This window comes from Oncorhynchus kisutch, unplaced genomic scaffold (assembly GCF_002021735.2).
Source record: "Oncorhynchus kisutch isolate 150728-3 unplaced genomic scaffold, Okis_V2 Okis02a-Okis13b_hom, whole genome shotgun sequence".
Lineage (NCBI taxonomy): Eukaryota > Metazoa > Chordata > Actinopteri > Salmoniformes > Salmonidae > Oncorhynchus > Oncorhynchus kisutch.
In genome coordinates this window covers 6812507-6836835 of record NW_022261979.1, presented here as the reverse complement: position 1 = coordinate 6836835, position 24329 = coordinate 6812507, and the positions used below count along the sequence as shown (strand labels likewise).

The 24329-nt window shown below is 43.8% G+C and overlaps 1 protein-coding gene across 5 annotated transcripts in view; it reads left to right on the top strand.

Annotated features, from left to right (window-relative positions):
- mtbp (MDM2 binding protein) overlaps positions 1–24329 on the top strand; it is a 58058-nt gene that overhangs the window by 32977 nt on the left and 752 nt on the right. For 2 of the 5 annotated variants that reach the window (XM_031811903.1, XM_031811902.1), the window contains 8 exons: positions 3574–3747; positions 7058–7148; positions 7309–7476; positions 8522–8629; positions 10478–10573; positions 14422–14685; positions 21751–22027; positions 23580–23693. In XM_031811903.1, coding sequence (XP_031667763.1) covers positions 3574–3747; positions 7058–7148; positions 7309–7476; positions 8522–8629; positions 10478–10573; positions 14422–14685; positions 21751–21928 — 1079 coding nt within the window. In that variant the 3' untranslated portion in view covers positions 21929–22027; positions 23580–23693. The other 3 variants (XM_031811906.1, XM_031811904.1, XM_031811905.1) reach the window with 2 other exon arrangements.

The following is a 24329-nucleotide window of genomic DNA, read 5'->3' as shown; positions in this document are numbered from 1 at the left end:
CGGTAGGTGGTTCCTCCAGTATTGAAGTCAGTCTGTGAAGCAGCCAGACCGGTAGGTGGTTCCTCCAGTATTGAAGTCAGTCTGTGAAGCAGCCAGACCGGTAGGGGGTTCCTCCAGTATTGAAGTCAGTCTGTGAAGCAGCCAGACCGGTAGGGGGTTCCTCCAGTATTGAAGTCAGTCTGTGAAGCAGCCAGACCGGTAGGGGGTTCCTCCAGTATTGAAGTCAGTCTGTGAAGCAGCCAGACCGGTAGGGGGTTCCTCCAGTATTGAAGTCAGTCTGTGAAGCAGCCAGACCGGTAGGTGGTTCCTCCAGTATTGAAGTCAGTCTGTGTAGCAGCCAGACAGGTATGTGGTTCCTCCAGTATTGAAGTCAGTCTGTGTAGCAGCCAGACCGGTAGGTGGTTCCTCCAGTATTGAAGTCAGTCTGTGAAGCAGCCAGACCGGTAGGTGGTTCCTCCAGTATTGAAGTCAGTCTGTGAAGCAGCCAGACCGGTAGGGGGTTCCTCCAGTATTGAAGTCAGTCTGTGAAGCAGCCAGACCGGTAGGGGGTTCCTCCAGTATTGAAGTCAGTCTGTGAAGCAGCCAGACCGGTAGGGGGTTCCTCCAGTATTGAAGTCAGTCTGTGTAGCAGCCAGACCGGTAGGGGGTTCCTCCAGTATTGAAGTCAGTCTGTGTAGCAGCCAGACCGGTAGGGGGTTCCTCCAGTATTGAAGTCAGTCTGTGTAGCAGCCAGACCGGTAGGTGGTTCCTCCAGTATTGAAGTCAGTCTGTGAAGCAGCCAGACCGGTAGGGGGTTCCTCCAGTATTGAAGTCAGTCTGTGTAGCAGCCAGACAGGTATGTGGTTCCTCCAGTATTGAAGTCAGTCTGTGTAGCAGCCAGACCGGTAGGTGGTTCCTCCAGTATTGAAGTCAGTCTGTGAAGCAGCCAGACCGGTAGGTGGTTCCTCCAGTATTGAAGTCAGTCTGTGAAGCAGCCAGACCGGTAGGGGGTTCCTCCAGTATTGAAGTCAGTCTGTGAAGCAGCCAGACCGGTAGGGGGTTCCTCCAGTATTGAAGTCAGTCTGTGAAGCAGCCAGACCGGTAGGGGGTTCCTCCAGTATTGAAGTCAGTCTGTGTAGCAGCCAGACCGGTAGGGGGTTCCTCCAGTATTGAAGTCAGTCTGTGTAGCAGCCAGACCGGTAGGGGGTTCCTCCAGTATTGAAGTCAGTCTGTGTAGCAGCCAGACCGGTAGGTGGTTCCTCCAGTATTGAAGTCAGTCTGTGAAGCAGCCAGACCGGTAGGGGGTTCCTCCAGTATTGAAGTCAGTCTGTGAAGCAGCCAGACCGGTAGGTGGTTCTTCCAGTATTGAAGTCAGTCTGTGTAGCAGCCAGACCGGTAGGTGGTTCCTCCAGTATTGAAGTCAGTCTGTGTAGCAGCCAGACCGGTAGGGGGTTCCTCCAGTATTGAAGTCAGTCTGTGTAGCAGCCAGACCGGTAGGTGGTTCCTCCAGTATTGAAGTCAGTCTGTGTAGCAGCCAGACCGGTAGGTGGTTCCTCCAGTATTGAAGTCAGTCTGTGAAGCAGCCAGACCGGTAGGGGGTTCCTCCAGTATTGAAGTCAGTCTGTGAAGCAGCCAGACCGGTAGGGGGTTCCTCCAGTATTGAAGTCAGTCTGTGAAGCAGCCAGACCGGTAGGGGGTTCCTCCAGTATTGAAGTCAGTCTGTGAAGCAGCCAGACCGGTAGGTGGTTCCTCCAGTATTGAAGTCAGTCTGTGAAGCAGCCAGACAGGTAGGTGGTTCCTCCAGTATTGAAGTCAGTCTGTGAAGCAGCCAGACCGGTAGGTGGTTCCTCCAGTATTGAAGTCAGTCTGTGTAGCAGCCAGACCGGTAGGTGGTTCCTCCAGTATTGAAGTCAGTCTGTGTAGCAGCCAGACAGGTAGGGGGTTCCTCCAGTATTGAAGTCAGTCTGTGTAGCAGCCAGACCGGTAGGTGGTTCCTCCAGTATTGAAGTCAGTCTGTGTAGCAGCCAGACCGGTAGGTGGTTCCTCCAGTATTGAAGTCAGTCTGTGTAGCAGCCAGACCGGTAGGTGGTTCCTCCAGTATTGAAGTCAGTCTGTGTAGCAGCCAGACCGGTAGGTGGTTCCTCCAGTATTGAAGTCAGTCTGTGTAGCAGCCAGACCGGTAGGTGGTTCCTCCAGTATTGAAGTCAGTCTGTGTAGCAGCCAGACAGGTAGGTGGTTCCTCCAGTATTGAAGTCAGTCTGTGAAGCAGCCAGACCGGTAGGTGGTTCCTCCAGTATTGAAGTCAGTCTGTGTAGCAGCCAGACAGGTAGGTGGTTCCTCCAGTATTGAAGTCAGTCTGTGAAGCAGCCAGACAGGTAGGTGGTTCCTCCAGTATTGAAGTCAGTCTGTGTAGCAGCCAGACAGGTAGGTGGTTCCTCCAGTATTGAAGTCAGTCTGTGAAGCAGCCAGACAGGTAGGTGGTTCCTCCAGTATTGAAGTCAGTCTGTGTAGCAGCCAGACAGGTAGGTGGTTCCTCCAGTATTGAAGTCAGTCTGTGTAGCAGCCAGACAGGTAGGTGGTTCCTCCAGTATTGAAGTCAGTCTGTGAAGCAGCCAGACAGGTAGGTGGTTCCTCCAGTATTGAAGTCAGTCTGTGTAGCAGCCAGACAGGTAGGTGGTTCCTCCAGTATTGAAGTCAGTCTGTGTAGCAGCCAGACAGGTAGGTGGTTCCTCCAGTATTGAAGTCAGTCTGTGTAGCAGCCAGACAGGTATGTGGTTCCTCCAGTATTGAAGTCAGTCTGTGTAGCAGCCAGACCGGTAGGTGGTTCCTCCAGTATTGAAGTCAGTCTGTGTAGCAGCCAGACCGGTAGGTGGTTCCTCCAGTATTGAAGTCAGTCTGTGTAGCAGCCAGACCGGTAGGTGGTTCTTCCAGTATTGAAGTCAGTCTGTGAAGCAGCCAGACAGGTAGGTGGTTCCTCCAGTATTGAAGTCAGTCTGTGTAGCAGCCAGACCGGTAGGTGGTTCCTCCAGTATTGAAGTCAGTCTGTGTAGCAGCCAGACCGGTAGGTGGTTCCTCCAGTATTGAAGTCAGTCTGTGTAGCAGCCAGACCGGTAGGTGGTTCCTCCAGTATTGAAGTCAGTCTGTGAAGCAGCCAGACAGGTAGGTGGTTCCTCCAGTATTGAAGTCAGTCTGTGAAGCAGCCAGACAGGTAGGTGGTTCCTCCAGTATTGAAGTCAGTCTGTGTAGCAGCCAGACAGGTAGGGGGTTCCTCCAGTATAGAAGTCAGTCTGTGTAGCAGCCAGACAGGTATGTGGTTCCTCCAGTATTAAAGTCAGTCTGTATCGTAGCCAGACAGGTAGGGGGTTCCTCCAGTATTAAAGTCAGTCTGTATCGTAGCCAGACAGGTAGGTGGTTCCTCCAGTATTAATGTCAGTCTGTATCGCAGCCAGACAGGTAGGTGGTTCCTCCAGTATTAAACATCCAATAACATCAAGCAGCCTCACGCTACAGAAACCTGAGTCTCCAGCCCTTATGGGCCAGCCTGGCTCGGACAAGGCTACTTACTGACTACTCTCGTTATTCCATATTGACTAGGACGTAGAGAAGAGGCAGAGAAGCCAGCTTCAATACCAGTCAATGACCTGAAGATCTTGCTCAGCCTGGCCAGAGAACAGTACCTCAAGATGCATGACTCTACCCTGCCTAAAGACTCCAGTCTGCCCAGAGTTGAGCCCTGTGGAGCAGAGGAGATGAACCTCAAGACTACAGGTATTCTGCTGTTCCAGTCCCTCCTTACTCCCCGTAACACAGCTCAGTAACTTTTACAGCGCATCCAGGAAGTATTTAGACCCCTTGACTTTTTTCACATTTTGTTATGTTACAGCCTTATTCTGAAATGGATTCAATTGTTTTTTTCCCCTTCATCAATCTACACACAATACCCCATAATGACATCACAATACCCCATAATGACATCACAATACCCCATAATGACATCACAATACCCCATAATGACATCACAATACCCCATAATGACATCACAATACCCCATAATGACATCACAATACCCCATAATGACATCATCACAATACCCCATAATGACATCACAACACCCCATAATGACATCACAACACCCCATAATGACATCACAATACCCCATAATGACATCACAACACCCCATAATGACATCACAATACCCCATAATGACATCACAACACCCCATAATGACATCACAATACCCCATAATGACATCACAATACCCCATAATGACATCACAATACCCCATAATGACATCACAATACCCCATAATGACATCACAACACCCCATAATGACATCACAATACCCCATAATGACATCACAACACCCCATAATGACATCACAACACCCCATAATGACATCACAATACCCCATAATGACATCACAACACCCCATAATGACATCACAATACCCCATAATGACATCACAATACCCCATAATGACATCACAATACCCCATAATGACATCACAACACCCCATAATGACATCACAACACCCCATAATGACATCACAACACCCCATAATGACATCACAACACCCCATAATGACATCACAATACCCCATAATGACATCACAACACCCCATAATGACATCACAATACCCCATAATGACATCACAACACCCCATAATGACATCACAATACCCCATAATGACATCACAATACCCCATAATGACATCACAATACCCCATAATGACATCACAATACCCCATAATGACATCACAATACCCCATAATGACATCACAATACCCCATAATGACATCACAACACCCCATAATGACATCACAATACCCCATAATGACATCACAACACCCCATAATGACATCACAATACCCCATAATGACATCACAATACGCCATAATGACATCACAATACCCCATAATGACATCACAATACCCCATAATGACATCACAATACCCCATAATGACATCACAATACCCCATAATGACATCACAATACCCCATAATGACATCACAACACCCCACAATGACATCACAATACCCCACAATGACATCACAATACCCCACAATGCCATCACAACACCCCATAATGACATCACAACACCCCATAATGACATCACAATACCCCATAATGACATCACAATACCCCATAATGACATCACAATACCCCATAATGACATCACAATACCCCATAATGACATCACAATACCCCATAATGACATCACAATACCCCATAATGACATCACAACACCCCATAATGACATCACAACACCCCATAATGACATCACAATACCCCACAATGACATCACAATACCCCATAATGACATCACAATACCCCATAATGACATCACAATACCCCATAATGACATCACAATACCCCATAATGACATCACAATACCCCATAATGACATCACAATACCCCATAATGACATCACAATACCCCATAATGACATCACAATACCCCATAATGACATCACAATACCCCATAATGACATCACAATACCCCATAATGACATCACAACACCCCATAATGACATCACAATACCCCATAATGACAAAGCAAAAACACATTTAAAAAAAAAAAATGTTTGCAAATATTTTTTTTAAACACGCAAAGAAAAACATATCACATTTACATCAGTATTCAGGCCCTTAACTCAGTACTTTGTTGAAGCACCTTTGGCAGCGATTACAGCATTGAGTCTTCTTGGGTATGACGCTACAAGCTTGGCACACCTGTATTTGGGAGTTTCTCCCATTCTTTTCTGCAGATCCTCTCAAGCTCTGTCAGGTTGGATGGGGAGCATCGCTGCACAGCTATTTTCAGGTCTCTCCAGAGATGTTAGATCAGGTTCAAGTCCGGGCTCTGGCTGGGCCATTCAAGGACACTCAGAGACTTGTCCCGAAGCTACTCCTGCGTTGTCTTGGCCCGAAGCTACTCCTGCGTTGTCTTGGCTGTTTGCTTAGGGTCATTGTCCTGTTGGGAGGTGAACCTTCGCCCCAGTCTGAGGTCCTGAGCGCTCTGGAGCAGATTTTCATCAAGAATCTCTCAGTACTTTGCTCTGTTCATCTTTCCCTCGATCCTAACTAGTCTCCCAGTCCCTGTCTCTGAAAAACATCCCCACAGCATGATGCTGCCACCACCATGCTTCACCGTAGGGATGGTGACAGGTTTCCTCCAGACATGAGGTTTTGCATTCAGGCCAAAGAGTTCAATCTTGGTTTTCATCAGACCAGAGAATCTTGTTTCTCATGGTCTGAGAGTCCTTTAGGTGCCTTTTGGCCACACTATTATAAAGGCTTGATTGGGGGAGTGCTGCGGAGATGGTTGTCCTTATGAAAGATTCTCCCATCTCCACAGAGAAACTCTGGAGCTCTGTCAGAGAGACCATTGGGTTCTTGGTCACCTCCCTGACCAAGGCCCTTGCTCATTTTGGCCGGGTGGCCAGCTCTAGGAATAGTCTTGGTGCTTCCGAACTTCTTCCATTTAAGAATGATGGAGGCCATTGTGTTCTTGGGGGCCTTCAATGCTGCAGAAATGTTTTGGTACCCTTCCCCAGATCTGTGCCTCGACACAATCCTGTCTCGGAGCTCTACAGACAATTCCTTTGACCTCATGGCTTGGTTTTTGCTCTGACATGCACTGTCAACTGTAGGACCTTTATATAGACAGCTGTGTGCCTTTCCAAATGATGTCCAATAAATTGAATTTACCACAGGTGGACTCCAATCAAGTTGTAGAAACATCTCAAGGATGATCAATGGAAACAGGATGCACCTGAACTCAATTTCGAAGTCTCATAGCAAAGGGTCTGAATACTTATGTAAATAAGCTATTTCTATTTTACATTTTTATACATTTGCAAAAATAAAATCTTTACTTGTTTTTGCTTTGTCATTATTGGGTATTGATTTAAAAATAATAATAATAAATAGAACAAGGCTGTAACGTAACAAAATGTGGAAAAAGTCAAGGGGTCTGAATACTTTCTGAATACACTGTATTTGCCTTCTCTAAAACTGACTCCTACTAGAAACCTTGACTGATAAAACAAAAATGACTCTTTTCCCATTCCAATGTAGAGTTCATTAAACACTCCCAACATGCTGATTGGCCAGAGAGAAGTGTTCTGCAGAACTATGAGAACCTCCAGAGGACTCGTCAGAAGCTGAGGTAAACTTGAATAATGCTCTTCACATCGGTACATACATCTCATCTTCCGTCAACAATAAGCAAGCAAGGTGGCTTATGGGAATAGAGAGTCCGACAGTATCTTTGGTTCCTCACACTTGACTCGTTTAACCATCTCATCTCTGGTCTCCTCCCTTCACAGGTTTGGTCTGCTGTCTGGCAGCTCATCTGACTGTCTGCTGGGGCCTAAAGATGTCCAGGGCCAGAGAACCACCCCAGCCTTGCTGGATGCCAAAGAGCTGCTTAGACACTTCACACCAGATGGCCTGCCCACCGGAGAACTGCAGCCTCTATTAGTCCAGAGACTAGGGTAACTCTGTTAGTCTGGAGACTAGGGTAACTCTGTTAGTCTGGAGACTAGGGTAACTCTGTTATTCTGGAGACTAGGGTAACTATATTAGTCTGGAGACTAGGGTAACTCTGTTAGTCTGGAGACTAGGGTAACTCTATTAGTCTGGAGACTAGGGTAACTCTATTAGTCTGGAGACTAGGGTAACTCTATTAGTCTGGAGACTAGGGTAACTCTATTAGTCTGGAGACTAGGGTAACTCTATTAGTCTGGAGACTAGGGTAACTCTGTTAGTCTGGAGACTAGGGTAACTCTATTAGTCTGGAGACTAGGATAACTCTGTTATTCTGGAGACTAGGGTAATTCTGTTAGTCTGGAGACTAGGGTAACTCTGTTATTCTGGAGACTAGGGTAACTCTAGAGAGTTGTTCAATTCAGATACTGTTCAGTTCAGATGCTTTAGGGAGTTGTTCAAAGGCATTGTGGTTTGACTCATTCTCTCTCTACTACAGAAAGTTGTCTAACGTATTTAGATGATCTTGGCTACAGATTAAATTAATTATGATGACGAACTACACAGGAGTGGTTAAAGTGCATGGAATGGATGGAAACCCAGCTACTGAGGGTAGCTCAACAATGGGACAATCTGTCTGACACACCCCCCCAGTCTGTCTGACCCCCCCCCAGACAATCTGTCTGAATCCCCCCCAATCTGTCTGACACACCCCCCCAGTCTGTCTGACCCCCCCCCAGACAATCTGTCTGAACCCCCCCAATCTGTCTGACAACCCCCCCCCCCCCCAGTCTGTCTGACCCCCCCCCCCCCCCCCCCAGACAATCTGTCTGAATCCCCCCCAATCTGTCTGACACACACCCCCAGTCTGTCTATGAAATGACATTTCAGGCTTCTAATATGGATGTAGAAATGTGTTCCGGCGCTTCAGTGTGACTCTGGGCAAATCAGTTTAGTCACTGTCTGAAACTGGAATCCCCCCCCCCCCCCCTAAAAAAAAGTGGCGTCAACATGTTGAATAATCTGTTTCTAACTATCTCTTCCCTCGAGGAGAAACCACTCCATTCAGCAGACAACTATTCAGTTAGGATGTTCCAGACACCATGTAGCGACGATGATTTCATGTGGCTGTCTACCTCTGATATGCATTCGAATCAAAAGGTTTTCGCCTAATTGAATTCCTCTGATTTATAAAGAGCCTTTATCAGACAGTGCTCTTACAGAAGGCAGAGAAGAATATTAGTAATTAGTAATTTATGTTCATTAAGAGGTCTTCTAGACATTCAAGCTGTCAGTTCATTAGGAAGTTGTTTTACACACTGAATCAGTTTGGGTGCAGAGGACAGGAGAGTTTAGTTTCACTTCAGATCACTGCAGTACTGTGTTTTTCTCTGTAGTACTGTGTGTTCTTCTCTGCAGTACTGTGTGTTCTTCTCTGTAGTACTGTGTGTTCTTCTCTGTAGTACTGTGTGTTCTTCTCTGCAGTAGTGTGTGTTCTCTGTAGTACTGTGTGTTCTTCTCTGTAGTACTGTGTGTTCTTCTCTGTAGTACTGTGTGTTCTTCTCTGCAGTACTGTGTGTTCTTCTCTGCAGTACTGTGTGTTCTTCTCTGCAGTACTGTGTGTTCTTCTCTGTAGTACTGTGTGTTCTTCTCTGTAGTACTGTGTGTTCTTCTCTGTAGTACTGTGTGTTCTTCTCTGTAGTACTGTGTGTTCTTCTCTGCAGTAGTGTGTGTTCTTCTCTGTAGTACTGTGTGTTCTTCTCTGCAGTACTGTGTGTTCTTCTCTACAGTACTGTGTGTTCTTCTCTGTAGTACTGTGTGTTCTTCTCTGCAGTAGTGTGTGTTCTCTGTAGTACTGTGTGTTCTTCTCTGTAGTACTGTGTGTTCTTCTCTGTAGTACTGTGTGTTCTTCTCTGCAGTACTGTGTGTTCTTCTCTGCAGTACTGTGTGTTCTTCTCTGCAGTACTGTGTGTTCTTCTCTGTAGTACTGTGTGTTCTTCTCTGTAGTACTGTGTGTTCTTCTCTGTAGTACTGTGTGTTCTTCTCTGTAGTACTGTGTGTTCTTCTCTGCAGTAGTGTGTGTTCTTCTCTGTAGTACTGTGTGTTCTTCTCTGCAGTACTGTGTGTTCTTCTCTACAGTACTGTGTGTTCTTCTCTACAGTACTGTGTGTTCTTCTCTACAGTAGTGTGTGTTCTCTGCAGTACTGTGTGTTCTCTGCAGTACTGTGTGTTCTTCTCTGCAGTACTGTGTGTTCTTCTCTACAGTAGTGTGTGTTCTCTGCAGTACTGTGTGTTCTCTGCAGTACTGTGTGTTCTTCTCTGCAGTACTGTGTGTTCTTCTCTACAGTAGTGTGTGTTCTCTGCAGTACTGTGTGTTCTCTGCAGTACTGTGTGTTCTTCTCTGCAGTACTGTGTGTTCTTCTCTGCAGTACTGTGTGTTCTTCTCTGCAGTACTGTGTGTTCTTCTCTGCAGTACTGTGTGTTCTTCTCTGCAGTACTGCGTGTTCTTCTCTGAAGTACAGTGTGTTCTTCTCTGCAGTACTGTGTGTTCTTCTCTACAGTACTGTGTGTTCTTCTCTGCAGTACTGTGTGTTCTCTGCAGTACTGTGTGTTCTCTGCAGTACTGTGTGTTCTCTGCAGTACTGTGTGTTCTCTGCAGTACTGTGTGTTCTTCTCTGCAGTACTGTGTGTTCTTCTCTGCAGTACTGTGTGTTCTTCTCTGAAGTACTGTGTGTTCTTCTCTGCAGTACTGTGTGTTCTTCTCTACAGTACTATGTGTTCTTCTCTGCAGTACTGTGTGTTCTTTTCTGCAGTACTGTGTGTTCTTCTCTGCAGTACTGTGTGTTCTTCTCTGCAGTAGTGTGTGTTCTTCTCTGCAGTAGTGTGTGTTCTTCTCTGCAGTAGTGTGTGTTCTTCTCTGCAGTACTGTGTGTTCTTCTCTGCAGTCTTGGATTTGAATAGAGAATGTTCACAGCTCCTGTACAATAATGTGTCTCTGTGTGTTTCCAGGGGAAATGCATTCCAGATGTCTCCAGACTTGACCCCCAGGAAAGTGACCCAGATCCCCTTCAGCCAAGCAGCCAGCTCCCACTACCATGGACTAGAGTAGGTGTCTTTATTCATACAGGACACTACCATGGACTAGAGTAGGTGTCTTTATACATACAGGACACTACCACTACCATGGACTAGAGTAGGTGTGTTTATACATACAGGACACTACCATGGACTAGAGTAGGTGTCTTTATTCATACAGGACATTACCATGGACTAGAGTAGGTGTCTTTATTCATACAGGACACTACCATGGACTAGAGTAGGTGTCTTTATTCATACAGGACACTACCATGGACTAGAGTAGGTGTCTTTATTCATACAGGACACTACCATGGACTATACATACAGGACACTACCATGGACTATACATACAGGACACTACCATGGACTAGAGTAGGTGTCTTTATACATACAGGACACTACCATGAACTATACATACAGGACACTACCATGGACTAGAGTAGGTGTCTTTATTCATACAGGACACTACCATTACCATGGATTAGAGTAGGTGTCTTTATTCATACAGGACACTACCATGGACTATACATACAGGACACTACCATGGACTAGAGTAGGTGTTTTTATACATACAGGACACTACCATGGACTAGAGTAGGTGTCTTTATACATACAGGACACTACCATTACCATGGACTAGAGTAGGTGTCTTTATACATACAGGACACTACCATGGACTAGAGTAGGTGTCTTTATTCATACAGGACACTACCATGGACTAGAGTAGGTGTCTTTATACATACAGGACACTACCATGGACTAGAGTAGGTGTCTTTATACATACAGGAACCTACCATGGACTAGAGTAGGTGTCTTTATACATACAGGACACTACCATGGACTATACATACAGGACACTACCATGGACTATACATACAGGACACTACCATGGACTAGAGTAGGTGTCTTTATACATACAGGACACTACCATGAACTATACATACAGGACACTACCATGGACTAGAGTAGGTGTCTTTATACATACAGGACACTACCATGGATTAGAGTAGGTGTCTTTATACATACAGGACACTACCATGGACTATACATACAGGACACTACCATGGACTAGAGTAGGTGTCTTTATACATACAGGACACTACCATGAACTATACATACAGGACACTACCATGGACTAGAGTAGGTGTCTTTATACATACAGGACACTACCATGAACTATACATACAGGACACTACCATGGACTAGAGTAGGTGTCTTTATACATACAGGACACTACCATTACCATGGACTAGAGTAGGTGTCTTTATACATACAGGACACTACCATGGAATATATTTTTAAATTTAACTTTTATTTAACTAGGCAAGTCAGTTAAGAACAAATTCTTATTTACAATGACGGCCTACCAGGGAACAGTGGGTTAACTGCCTTGTTCAGGGGCAGAGCGACGGATTTGTACCTTGTCAGCTCTGTGATTTCGATCCAGCAACCTTTCGGTTACTGACCCGACGCTCTAACCGACACATGAACCTATCCACCTCTTAGGGTAGAGTACTGAGGGCCTGACGACATGAACCTATCCACCTCTTAGGGTAGAGTACTGAGGGCCTGACCACATGAACCTATCCACCTCTTAGGGTAGAGTACTGAGGGCCTGACCACATGAACCTATCCACCTCTTAGGGTAGAGTACTGAGAGCCTGACCACATGAACCTATCCACCTCTTAGGGTAGAGTACTGAGGGCCTGACGACATGAACCTATCCACCTCTTAGGGTAGAGTACTGAGGGCCTGACCACATGAACCTATCCACCTCTTAGGGTAGAGTACTGAGGGCCTGACCACATGAACCTATCCACCTCTTAGGGTAGAGTACTGAGAGCCTGACCACATGAACCTATCCACCTCTTAGGGTAGAGTACTGAGGGCCTGACCACATGAACCTATCCACCTCTTAGGGTAGAGTACTGAGAGCCTGACCACATGAACCTATCCACCTCTTAGGGTAGAGTACTGAGGGCCTGACGACATGAACCTATCCACCTCTTAGGGTAGAGTACTGAGGGCCTGACCACATGAACCTATCCACCTCTTAGGGTAGAGTACTGAGAGCCTGACCACATGAACCTATCCACCTCTTAGGGTAGAGTACTGAGGGCCTGACGACATGAACCTATCCACCTCTTAGGGTAGAGTACTGAGGGCCTGACCACATGAACCTATCCACCTCTTAGGGTAGAGTACTGAGGGCCTGACCACATGAACCTATCCACCTCTTAGGGTAGAGTACTGAGAGCCTGACCACATGAACCTATCCACCTCTTAGGGTAGAGTACTGAGGGCCTGACCACATGAACCTATCCACCTCTTAGGGTAGAGTACTGAGAGCCTGACCACATGAACCTATCCACCTCTTAGGGTAGAGTACTGAGGGCCTGACGACATGAACCTATCCACCTCTTAGGGTAGAGTACTGAGGGCCTGACCACATGAACCTATCCACCTCTTAGGGTAGAGTACTGAGGGCCTGACCACATGAACCTATCCACCTCTTAGGGTAGAGTACTGAGGGCCTGACGACACAAACTAGTTCCAGGACATATACTTGTGTAGTGTAAAGAGACTGATCTAGAGTCAGCTCTCTCTTTAAGAGATGTCTCCCAAACTACCTCCTCAAGGTTGATACCCCATCTGAGTGGTACAGTGTAAACAGACTGATCTAGAGTCAGGTCTCTCTTTAAGAGATGTCTCCCAAACTACCTCCTCAAGGTTGATACCCCATCTGAGTGGTACAGTGTAAACAGACTGATCTAGAGTCAGCTCTCTCTTTAAGAGATGTCTCCCAAACTACCTCCTAAAGGTTGATGCCCCATCTGAGTCCACACATCCCTGCAAGAATTACCTTAATTACCGTAATACGAGCACAGCGTTTTTGCTCTGTTGGACACATTTGAAAATGAAAGGCTTTTAAAATATCCACACATTTGTGAATCATTACATTAATACTATGTGCAATATGGTTTAGATGAGAAAATCCTGTGTAGTTTGAATTGCGATCCTTATTTTGTTAGTCCATATACTATGGTATTTACGGTATGCTAATAGCTGCACCAACACATGAAGCAGGAATGTGTTTTGGACATACCACATCCACGGCTGGAGTTAACAGAAAAGTTACAAATCAAATTTTGAAGAGAGATTGATCTCACTAGACTTATTTTACTCGTGTAAATGACACCTAAGAGACTTCAACAAGTCGAGGCCTAGTTTCTCTCTCTCTCTCTCTCTCTCTTTATGCTAATTTAGTTCTGATCTTTCAGTCTTATGAATGTTGATGTTCCTTCTGGAACCCTCCCCCTGCTCTTTTATACTTTATCTACTACCAAGTACTGGCTTATTGACTGGCTCTACTCCCTGGATCACTAAGGTCTCTCTTCTCCCTGGTCCAGACCTGTCTCTGTGTTGAATCACTAAGCTCTCTCTTCTCCCTGGACCTCTGTGTTGAATCACTAAGCTCTCTCTTCTCCCAGGTCCAGACCTGTCTCTGTTTTGAATCACTAAGCTCTCTCTTCTCCCTGGTCCAGACCTGTCTCTGTTTTGAATCACTAAGCTCTCTCTTCTCCCTGGTCCAGACCTGTCTCTGTGTTGAATCACTAAGCTCTCTCTTCTCCCTGGTCCAGATCTGTCTCTGTGTTGAATCACTAAGCTCTCTCTTCTCCCAGGTCCAGTCCTGTCTCTGTGTTGAATCACTAAGCTCTCTCTTCTCCCTGGTCCAGATCTGTCTCTGTGTTGAATCACTAAGCTCTCTCTTCTCCCAGGTCCAGTCCTGTCTCTGTGTTGAATCACTAAGCTCTCTCTTCTCCCTGGTCCAGACTGGTCTGTTTTGAATCACTAATTTCTTGACCCTACCCAGGTTCTGTCTGGACGAGCAGGGCCACAAGGCCTTGGACCGGGACCAGGGCTTCGTCCGGCTGCAGTCTCGTCTGATTCGCTACGAGACCCAGACCACCTGCTCCAAGGAACCTTGCCCCGTCCCCTTCGCCTTAAGCCCCGCCCCCTCGCCGGCCGTGCTGTCTGAACCAGGAAGTGTCCCGGACGGAGAGGCCCTCCTCAACTCAGACCTGCCCAGGATCAAGAGACGATCCTGGGATACAGACGCCACCCACCCCCATAAGAGGTTAGTGAGGTTTGTATGGTCCTCTGGAGCTCAGTTGGTAGAGCATGGCTCTTACAACGCCAGGATAGGGGGTTTAATTCCCGGAGCCACCTTCACATAAAACAAATGTTTGCACAGTAAGTCGCTTTGGATAAAAGTGTCTGTTAAATGGCATATTAGAGGCATCGTGTTCTATATAGGCGAAGGGTCCGTACGTACATCCTGTGGTTTAGAGCAGGTGCTAGAGGTCAAAGGTTACGTACGTACATCCTGTGGTTTGGAGCAGGTGCTAGAGGTCAAAGGTTACGTACGTACATCCTGTGGTTTGGAGCAGGTGCTAGAGGTCAAAGGTTACGTACGTACATCCTGTGGTTTGGAGCAGGTGCTAGAGGTCAAAGGTTACGTACGTACATCCTGTGGTTTGGAGCAGGTGCTAGAGGTCAAAGGTTACGTACGTACATCCTGTGGTTTGGAGCAGGTGCTAGAGGTCAAAGGTTACGTACGTACATCCTGTGGTTTAGAGCAGATCCTAGAGGTCAAAGACTATATTCAACAGAAGATGTTTTTGTAACAATAAACTTCGTAGGGGAATAGATTACAATGTGATAGTCTTCTACTGCTAGGTTGTATTGGCCACCCACTATCTCTACTCGTTACATTTCATCTTGGGATGTTTGCAAGTCTCAGTATATTTGTTCATCAAATTCCAGATTTTACACACAGATATTTCACAGGATGAATAAAGGAGAAGCATTCGCTTGGCTTTTCCACTCACGACCAAATATGGTGATTAGAGGAAGCCCAGTGGTCGGCGGTGGGGAATGATGGAGCGAAATGGATTTTAGCCGACGTTCTGTTTCATTTTTTTCATCGATGAAACATTTAATCTCGATACAGTTTTCTGTTCCCAAAACTAGATTCTGTTATGAACAGAGTGGACTAAGTTTAGTTGACTTTACTCTTTGACAAAGTTTTTTAAATTGCATTGTTTTAGAAGGAGTGCAAAGGAGAATTTAGTTATTGCACACACACACTTCACAAAGTAGACGTTCCCTAATGGAAATTTATGTTTCCTTTGATCAGAAACAGCAGGATTTCTCTGTTCTCTTTGATCAGAAACAGCAGGGTTTCTCTGTTCTCTTTGATCAGAAACAACAGGATTTCTCTGTTCTCTTTGATCAGAAACAGCAGGGTTTCTCTGTTCTCTTTGACCAGAAACAGCAGGATTTCTCTGTTCTCTTTGACCAGAAACAGCAGGATTTCTCTGTTCTCTTTGATCAGGGTTTCAACCTAACAGTAGTTAACATCAAGCTGAAATGGGTTTCAACCTAACAGTAGTTAACATCAAGCTGAAATGGGTTTCAACCTAACAGTAGTTAACATCAAGCTGAAATGGGTTTCAACCTAACAGTAGTTAACATCAAGCTGAAATGGGTTTCAACCTAACAGTAGTTAACATCAAGCTGAAATGGGTTTCAACCTAACAGTAGTTAACATCAAGCTGAAATGGGTTTCAACCTAGCAGTAGTTAACATCAAGCTGAAATGGGTTTCAACCTAACAGTAGTTAACATCAAGCTGAAATGGGTTTCAACCTAACAGTAGTTAACATCAAGCTGAAATGGGTTTCAACCTAACAGTAGTTAACATCAAGCTGAAATGGGTTTCAACCTAGCAGTAGTTAACATCAAGCTGAAATGGGTTTCAACCTAGCAGTAGTTAACATCAAGCTGAAATGGGTTTCAACCTAACAGTAGTTAACATCAAGCTGAAATGGGTTTCAACCTAACAGTAGTTAACATCAAGCTGAAATGGGTTTCAACCTAACAGTAGTTAACATCAAGCTGAAATGGGTTTCAACCTAACAGTAGTTAACATCAAGCTGAAATGGGTTTCAACCTAACAGTAGTTAACATCAAGCTGAAATGGGTTTCAACCTAACAGTAGTTAACATCAAGCTGAAATGGGTTTCAACCTAACAGTAGTTAACATCAAGCTGAAATGGGTTTCCACCTAACAGTAGTTAACATCAAGCTGAAATGGGTTTCCACCTAACAGTAGTTAACATCAAGCTGAAATGGGTTTCAACCTAGCAGTAGTTAACATCAAGCTGAAATGGGTTTCAACCTAGCAGTAGTTAACATCAAGCTGAAATGGGTTTCAACCTAACAGTAGTTAACATCAAGCTGAAATGGGTTTCAACCTAACAGTAGTTAACATCAAGCTGAAATGGGTTTCAACCTAACAGTAGTTAACATCAAGCTGAAATGTGTTTCAACCTAGCAGTAGTTAACATCAAGCTGAAATGGGTTTCAACCTAACAGTAGTTAACATCAAGCTGAAATGGGTTTCAACCTAACAGTAGTTAACATCAAGCTGAAATGGGTTTCAACCTAACAGTAGTTAACATCAAGCTGAAATGGGTTTCAACCTAACAGTAGTTAACATCAAGCTGAAATGGGTTTCAACCTAACAGTAGTTAACATCAAGCTGAAATGGGTTTCCACCTAACAGTAGTTAACATCAAGCTGAAATGGGTTTCAACCTAACAGTAGTTAACATCAAGCTGAAATGGGTTTCAACCTAACAGTAGTTAACATCAAGCTGAAATGGGTTTCAACCTAACAGTAGTTAACATCAAGCTGAAATGGGTTTCAACCTAACAGTAGTTAACATCAAGCTGAAATGGGTTTCCACCTAACAGTAGTTAACATCAAGCTGAAATGGGTTTCCACCTAACAGTAGTTAACATCAAGCTGAAATGGGTTTCAACCTAGCAGTAGTTAACATCAAGCTGAAATGGGTTTCAACCTAGCAGTAGTTAACATCAAGCTGAAATGGGTTTCAACCTAACAGTAGTTAACATCAAGCTGAAATGGGTTTCAACCTAACAGTAGTTAACATCAAGCTGAAATGGGTTTCAACCTAACAGTAGTTAACATCAAGCTGAAATGGGTTTCAACCTAACAGTAGTTAACATCAAGCTGAAATGGGTTTCAACCTAGCAGTAGTTAACATCAAGCTGAAATGGGTTTCAACCTAACAGTAGTTAACATCAAGCTGAAATGGGTTTCAACCTAACAGTAGTTAACATCAAGCTGAAATGGGTTTCAACCTAACAGTAGTTAACATCAAGCTGAAATGGGTTTCAACCTAACAGTAGTTAACATCAAGCTGAAATGGGTTTCAACCTAACAGTAGTTAACATCAAGCTGAAATGGGTTTCAACCTAACAGTAGTTTTATTCCTCAGGTGATATAAATGATGGTTTTATTCCTCAGGTGATATAAATGATGGTTTTATTCCTCAGGTGATGTGACCAGTAGATATAAATGATGGTTTATTCCTCAGGTGATGTGACCAGTAGATATAAATGATGGTTTTATTACTCAGGTGATGTGACCAGTAGATATACATGATGGTTGTATTCCTCAGGTGATATAAATGATGGTTTTATTCCTCAGGTGATGTAACCAGTAGATATACATGATGGTTTTATTACTCAGGTGATATAAATGGTGATGTGACCAGTAGATATAAATGATGGTTTTATTACTCAGGTGATGTGACCAGTAGATATAAATGATGGTTTTATTACTCAGGTGATGTGACCAGTAGATATAAATGATTGTTTTATTACTCAGGTGATGTAACCAGTAGATATAAATGATGGTTTTATTCCTCAGGTGATGTGACCAGTAGATATAAATGATGGTTTTATTACTCAGGTGATGTGACCAGTAGATATAAATTATGGTTTTATTCCTCAGGTGATATAAATGATGGTTTTATTACTCAGGTGATGTGACCAGTAGATATAAATGATGGTTTTATTACTCAGGTGATATAAATGATGGTTTTATTCCTCAGGTGATGTAACCAGTAGATATAAATGATGGTTTTATTCCTCAGGAGATGTGACCAGTAGATATAAATGATGGTTTTATTACTCAGGTGATGTGACCAGTAGATATAAATTATGGTTTTATTCCTCAGGTGATATAAATGATGGTTTTATTACTCAGGTGATGTGACCAGTAGATATAAATGATGGTTTTATTACTCAGGTGATATGACCAGTAGATATAAATGATGGTTTTATTCCTCAGGTGATGTGACCAGTAGATATAAATGATAGTTTTATTCCTCAGGTGATGTGACCAGTAGATATAAATTATGGTTTTATTCCTCAGGTGATGTGACAAGTAGATATAAATTATGTTTTTATTACTCAGGTGATATAAATGGTGATGTGACCAGTAGATATAAATGATGGTTTTATTCCTCAGGTGATGTGACCAGTAGATATAAATGATGGTTTTATTCCTCAGGTGATATAAATGATGGTTTTATTCCTCAGGTGATATAAATGATGGTTTTATTCCTCAGGTGATATAAATGATGGTTTTATTCCTCAGGTGATATAAATGATGGTTTTATTCCTCAGGTGATATAAATGATGGTTTTATTCCTCAGGTGATATAAATGGTGATGTGACCAGTAGATATAAATGATGGTTTTATTCCTCAGGTGATGTGACCAGTAGATATAAATGATGGTTTTATTCCTCAGGTGATATAAATGATGGTTTTATTCCTCAGGTGATATAAATTATGTTTTTATTCCTCAGGTGATGTGACCAGTAGATATAAATTATGGTTTTATTACTCAGGTGATGTGACCAGTAGATATACATGATGGTTTATTCCTCAGGTGATATAAATGATGGTTTTATTCCTCAGGTGATATAAATTATGTTTTTATTCCTCAGGTGATGTGACCAGTAGATATAAATTATGGTTTTATTACTCAGGTGATGTGACCAGTAGATATACATGATGGTTTTATTCCTCAGGTGATATAAATGATGGTTTTATTCCTCAGGTGATGTAACCAGTAGATATAAAAGATGTTTTTATTCCTCAGGTGATGTGACCAGTAGATATAAATGATGGTTTTATTCCTCAGGTGATGTGACCAGTAGATATAAATGATGGTTTTATTCCTCAGGTGATGTGACCAGTAGATATAAATTATGGTTTTATTCCTCAGGTGATATAAATGATGGTTTTATTCCTCAGGTGATATAAATGATGGTTTTATTCCTCAGGTGATATAAATGATGGTTTTATTCCTCAGGTGATATAAATGATGGTTTTATTCCTCAGGTGATATAAATGATGGTTTTATTACTCAGGTGATGTGACCAGTAGATATAAATTATGGTTTATTACTCAGGTGATGTGACCAGTAGATATAAATTATGGTTTTATTACTCAGGTGATGTGACCAGTAGATATAAATGATGGTTTTATTCCTCAGGTGATGTAACCAGTAGATATAAATTATGGTTTTATTACTCAGGTGATGTGACCAGTAGATATAAATGATGGTTTTATTCCTCAGGTGATGTAACCAGTAGCTATAAATTATGGTTTTATTACTCAGGTGATATAAATGATGGTTTTATTACTCAGGTGATGTGACCAGTAGATATAAATGATGGTTTTATTCCTCAGGTGATGTGACCAGTAGATATACATGATGGTTTTATTCCTCAGGTGATATAAATGATGGTTTTATTACTCAGGTGATGTGACCAGTAGATATAAATAATGGTTTTATTCCTCAGGTGATATAAATGATGGTTTTATTACTCAGGTGATGTGACCAGTAGATATAAATTATGGTTTTATTCCTCAGGTGATATAAATGATGGTTTTATTCCTCAGGTGATATAAATGATGGTTTTATTACTCAGGTGATATAAATGATGGTTTTATTACTCAGGTGATATAAATGATGGTTTTATTCCTCAGGTGATATACATGGTGGTTTTATTCCTCAGGTGATGTGACCAGTAGATATAAATGATGGTTTTATTCCTCAGGTGATATAAATGATGGTTTTATTCCTCAGGTGATATAAATGATGTTTTTATTCCTCAGGTGATATAAATGATGGTTTTATTACTCAGGTGATATAAATGATGGTTTTATTCCTCAGGTGATATAAATGATGGTTTTATTCCTCAGGTGATATAAATGATGGTTTTATTACTCAGGTGATATAAATGATGGTTTTATTCCTCAGGTGATATACATGGTGGTTTTATTCCTCAGGTGATGTGACCAGTAGATATAAATGATGGTTTTATTCCTCAGGTGATATAAATGATGGTTTTATTCCTCAGGTGATATAAATGATGTTTTATTACTCAGGTGATATAAATGATGGTTTTATTACTCAGGTGATATAAATTATGGTTTTATTCCTCAGGTGAAATAAATGATGGTTTTATTACTCAGGTGATATAAATGATGGTTTTATTCCTCAGGTGATATAAATTATGGTTTAATTCCTCAGGTGATATAAATGATGGTTTTATTTATCTCTACAATTACTTTCCAGATGAGTGTCTTCAGGAGCCCTCTTGGCTACTATATAATTGCATAGAGATGAAATATGTTGTCTGTTGCAATGGAATTGAACCTTAATTGATTATGGCGACCGCTGAGGTCATTAGTAGAGTAGATTCGACAGATTTCTGGCAGAGATAGTGACACCACTTTGTCAAAAAAGTATTCTGTGTGTGTGCGCGTGTCTGTGTGTGTTTAACTGTCTGTGTGTCTGTGTTGTTCAGGCTGGCCAAGTCGGAGAGTAGTGAGTCCCTGGGCTCTGTGTGTGTTTAACTGTCTGTGTGTCTGTGTTGTTCAGGCTGGCCAAGTCGGAGAGCAGTGAGTCCCTGGGCTCTGTGTGTGTTTAACTGTCTGTGTGTCTGTGTTGTTCAGGCTGGCCAAGTCGGAGAGCAGTGAGTCCCTGGGCTCTGTGTGTGTTTAACTGTCTGTGTGTCTGTGTTGTTCAGGCTGGCCAAGTCGGAGAGTAGTGAGTCCCTGGGCTCTGTGTGTGTTTAACTGTCTGTGTGTCTGTGTTGTTCAGGCTGGCCAAGTCGGAGAGCAGTGAGTCCCTGGGCTCTGTGTGTGTTTAACTGTCTGTGTGTCTGTGTTGTTCAGGCTGGCCAAGTCGGAGAGCAGTGAGTCCCTGGGCTCTGTGTGTGTTTAACTGTCTGTGTGTCTGTGTTGTTCAGGCTGGCCAAGTCGGAGAGCAGTGAGTCCCTGGGCTCTGTCTGCAGTGGCAGCGGTGGAACTGATACCCACCCAGCTGTGAGAGGCTTGAGACCGCAGAAAAACCAGGTCTCAGTCCTCCTCCTCCTCAGTCTCAGCCCTAAGAATGGGCCCCCGCGGGCCAGAGAAGCACCACCCTGACCCCAAAACAGCCACAGAGCCCCCCAGGGCCAGGGACACAGACAGGGGCAGGCAGAGGACAAGGCCAGCAAGGAGTCTCGCTCCCAGAAACATGCCCGGGTAAGAGGTTATTGTATCTGTTGGGGAAATATTTCTGTGTTGTACAGCATGTAGATATTCACATAGAGTATTTATCTCTATAGACAGACACACAACATCTAGATACATAGTCTTCCATTAGGTTGTGCTGTACTATACTGCCATATTGTAGCCCTCCACTAGTTAACTAGGACATGATGACGCTGCTGCAGATCTCTAACGACAGCAGTACATTCCTTTCTGTCCTACCATTATCCACAATGTCAAGGTCTGTGAGGGGCCTCCTGTGTGGTGCAGCGGTACATTCCTTTCTGTCCTACCATTATCCACAATGTTAAGATCTGTGAGGGGGCAGCGGTACATTCCTTTCTATCCTACCATTATTCACAATGTTAAGGTCTGTGAGGGGCAGCGGTACATTCCTTTCTATCCTACCATTATTCACAATGTTAAGGTCTGTGAGGGGCCTCCTGTGAGGGACAGCGGTACATTCCTTTCTGTCCTGCCATTATCCACAATGTTAAGATCTGTGAGGGGCAGCGGTACATTCCTTTCTATCCTACCATTATCCACAATGTTAAGGTCTGTGAGGGGCCTCCTGTGAGGGACAGCGGTACATTCCTTTCTGTCCTGCCATTATCCACAATGTTAAGATCTGTGAGGGGCAGCGGTACATTCCTTTCTATCCTACCATTATTCACAATGTTAAGATCTGTGAGGGGCCTCCTGAGTGGCGCAGCGGTCTAAGGCACATCGCAGTGTCACAGCCGGCCTTCACCCAGGAGACCCATGAGGCGGTCGCACAATTGGCCCAGCATCGTCCTGGTTGGGGGAGGTTTTGGCCGACCGCGATATCCTTGTCCCATCGCGCTCTAGCGACTCCTTGTGGCGGGCCGGGCGCCTGCAAGCTGGCATCCGGTCTCCAGTTGTACGGTGTTTCCTCTGACACATTGGTGCGTCTGGCTTCCGGGTTAAGTGTGTGTCAAGAAGCAGTGCGGCTTGGTTGGGTGTTTCGGAGGACGCACGGCTCTCGGCCTTTGCCTCTCCTGAGTCCGTAGGGGAGTTGCAGCGATGAGACAAGACTGTAACTACCAATTGGAGAGAAAATGGGGTAAAAGTACAAAAAATAAATACATTTTAAAAATATCCTTGAGATAAGTTTCAGTTTCAAGGAACAAGACGTTGAGCTGTTCTGATTACTACGCAAACCCAAGCTTATCAACCACAACAAGAACAACGTGGCCCTGTGGAGAAAAATACAGGTTTATTTAGAGAAACACAGGTTTATTTAGAGAAACACAGGTTTATTTAGAGAAATACAGGTTTATTTCGAGACGTTTTGCTTCAAGGTGGGGGTATGGATGTGGGTACACAGACCCGCGAGCCACTGCGGCCCCCCATGATAAATTCATATTTTGGTAGCCCTCACCCCCATCAAAGTTGCCCATCCCTGAAGTAGAGAAATGTCAGTGATTCCCATTGACACACACACACATTTTTTATTTATTTAACCTTTATTTAACTAGGCAAGTCAGAACAGCATGCAGAGTGTTTTCTGGTGTTTCTGTTCCAGATGCTAGAAGAGGTTGTGGCGAAGACGCTGAAGCATCATGGGATCACCAGAGAACACAAGAATCTTGCCGCCTGCAGTCAAAGACTGTTTGAAATCTCCAAATTCTATCTGAAGGTTCCTCTCCTTTTTTCTCCATTCTTTGAATTTGACATTTAGCACCAACCGTGAGTTAACGTGAAAACTTCAACTAGAAGTCCCTTGGCCCCTCTTTGAAAAAGTTTTCAATGACAGAATGACAACTAAGACCGTAAGACAGATTGTTAGACGGATTGTCTTGTATTGCCTTGTCCTGAGCTTTTAATTTGCCCTGTTCAACTATGTTAAATAAGATAGATCAGCTGGCTGTCTGACCTGACTATAGCAGCTGACTGTTACATCATCACCCCAGAGACTATAGAGAGATAAGCTGGCTGTCGGACCTGACTATAGCAGCTAACTGTTACATCATCACCTCAGAGACTATAGAGAGATAAGCTGACTGTTACATCATCACCCCAGAGACTATAGAGAGATAAGCTGACTGTTACATCATCACCTCAGAGACTATAGAGAGATAAGCTGACTGTTACATCATCACCCCAGAGACTATAGAGAGATAAGCTGACTGTTACATCATCACCCCAGAGACTATAGAGAGATAAGCTGACTGTTACATCATCACCCCAGAGACTATAGAGAGATAAGCTGACTGTTACATCATCACCTCAGAGACTATAGAGAGATAAGCTGACTGTTACATCATCACCCCAG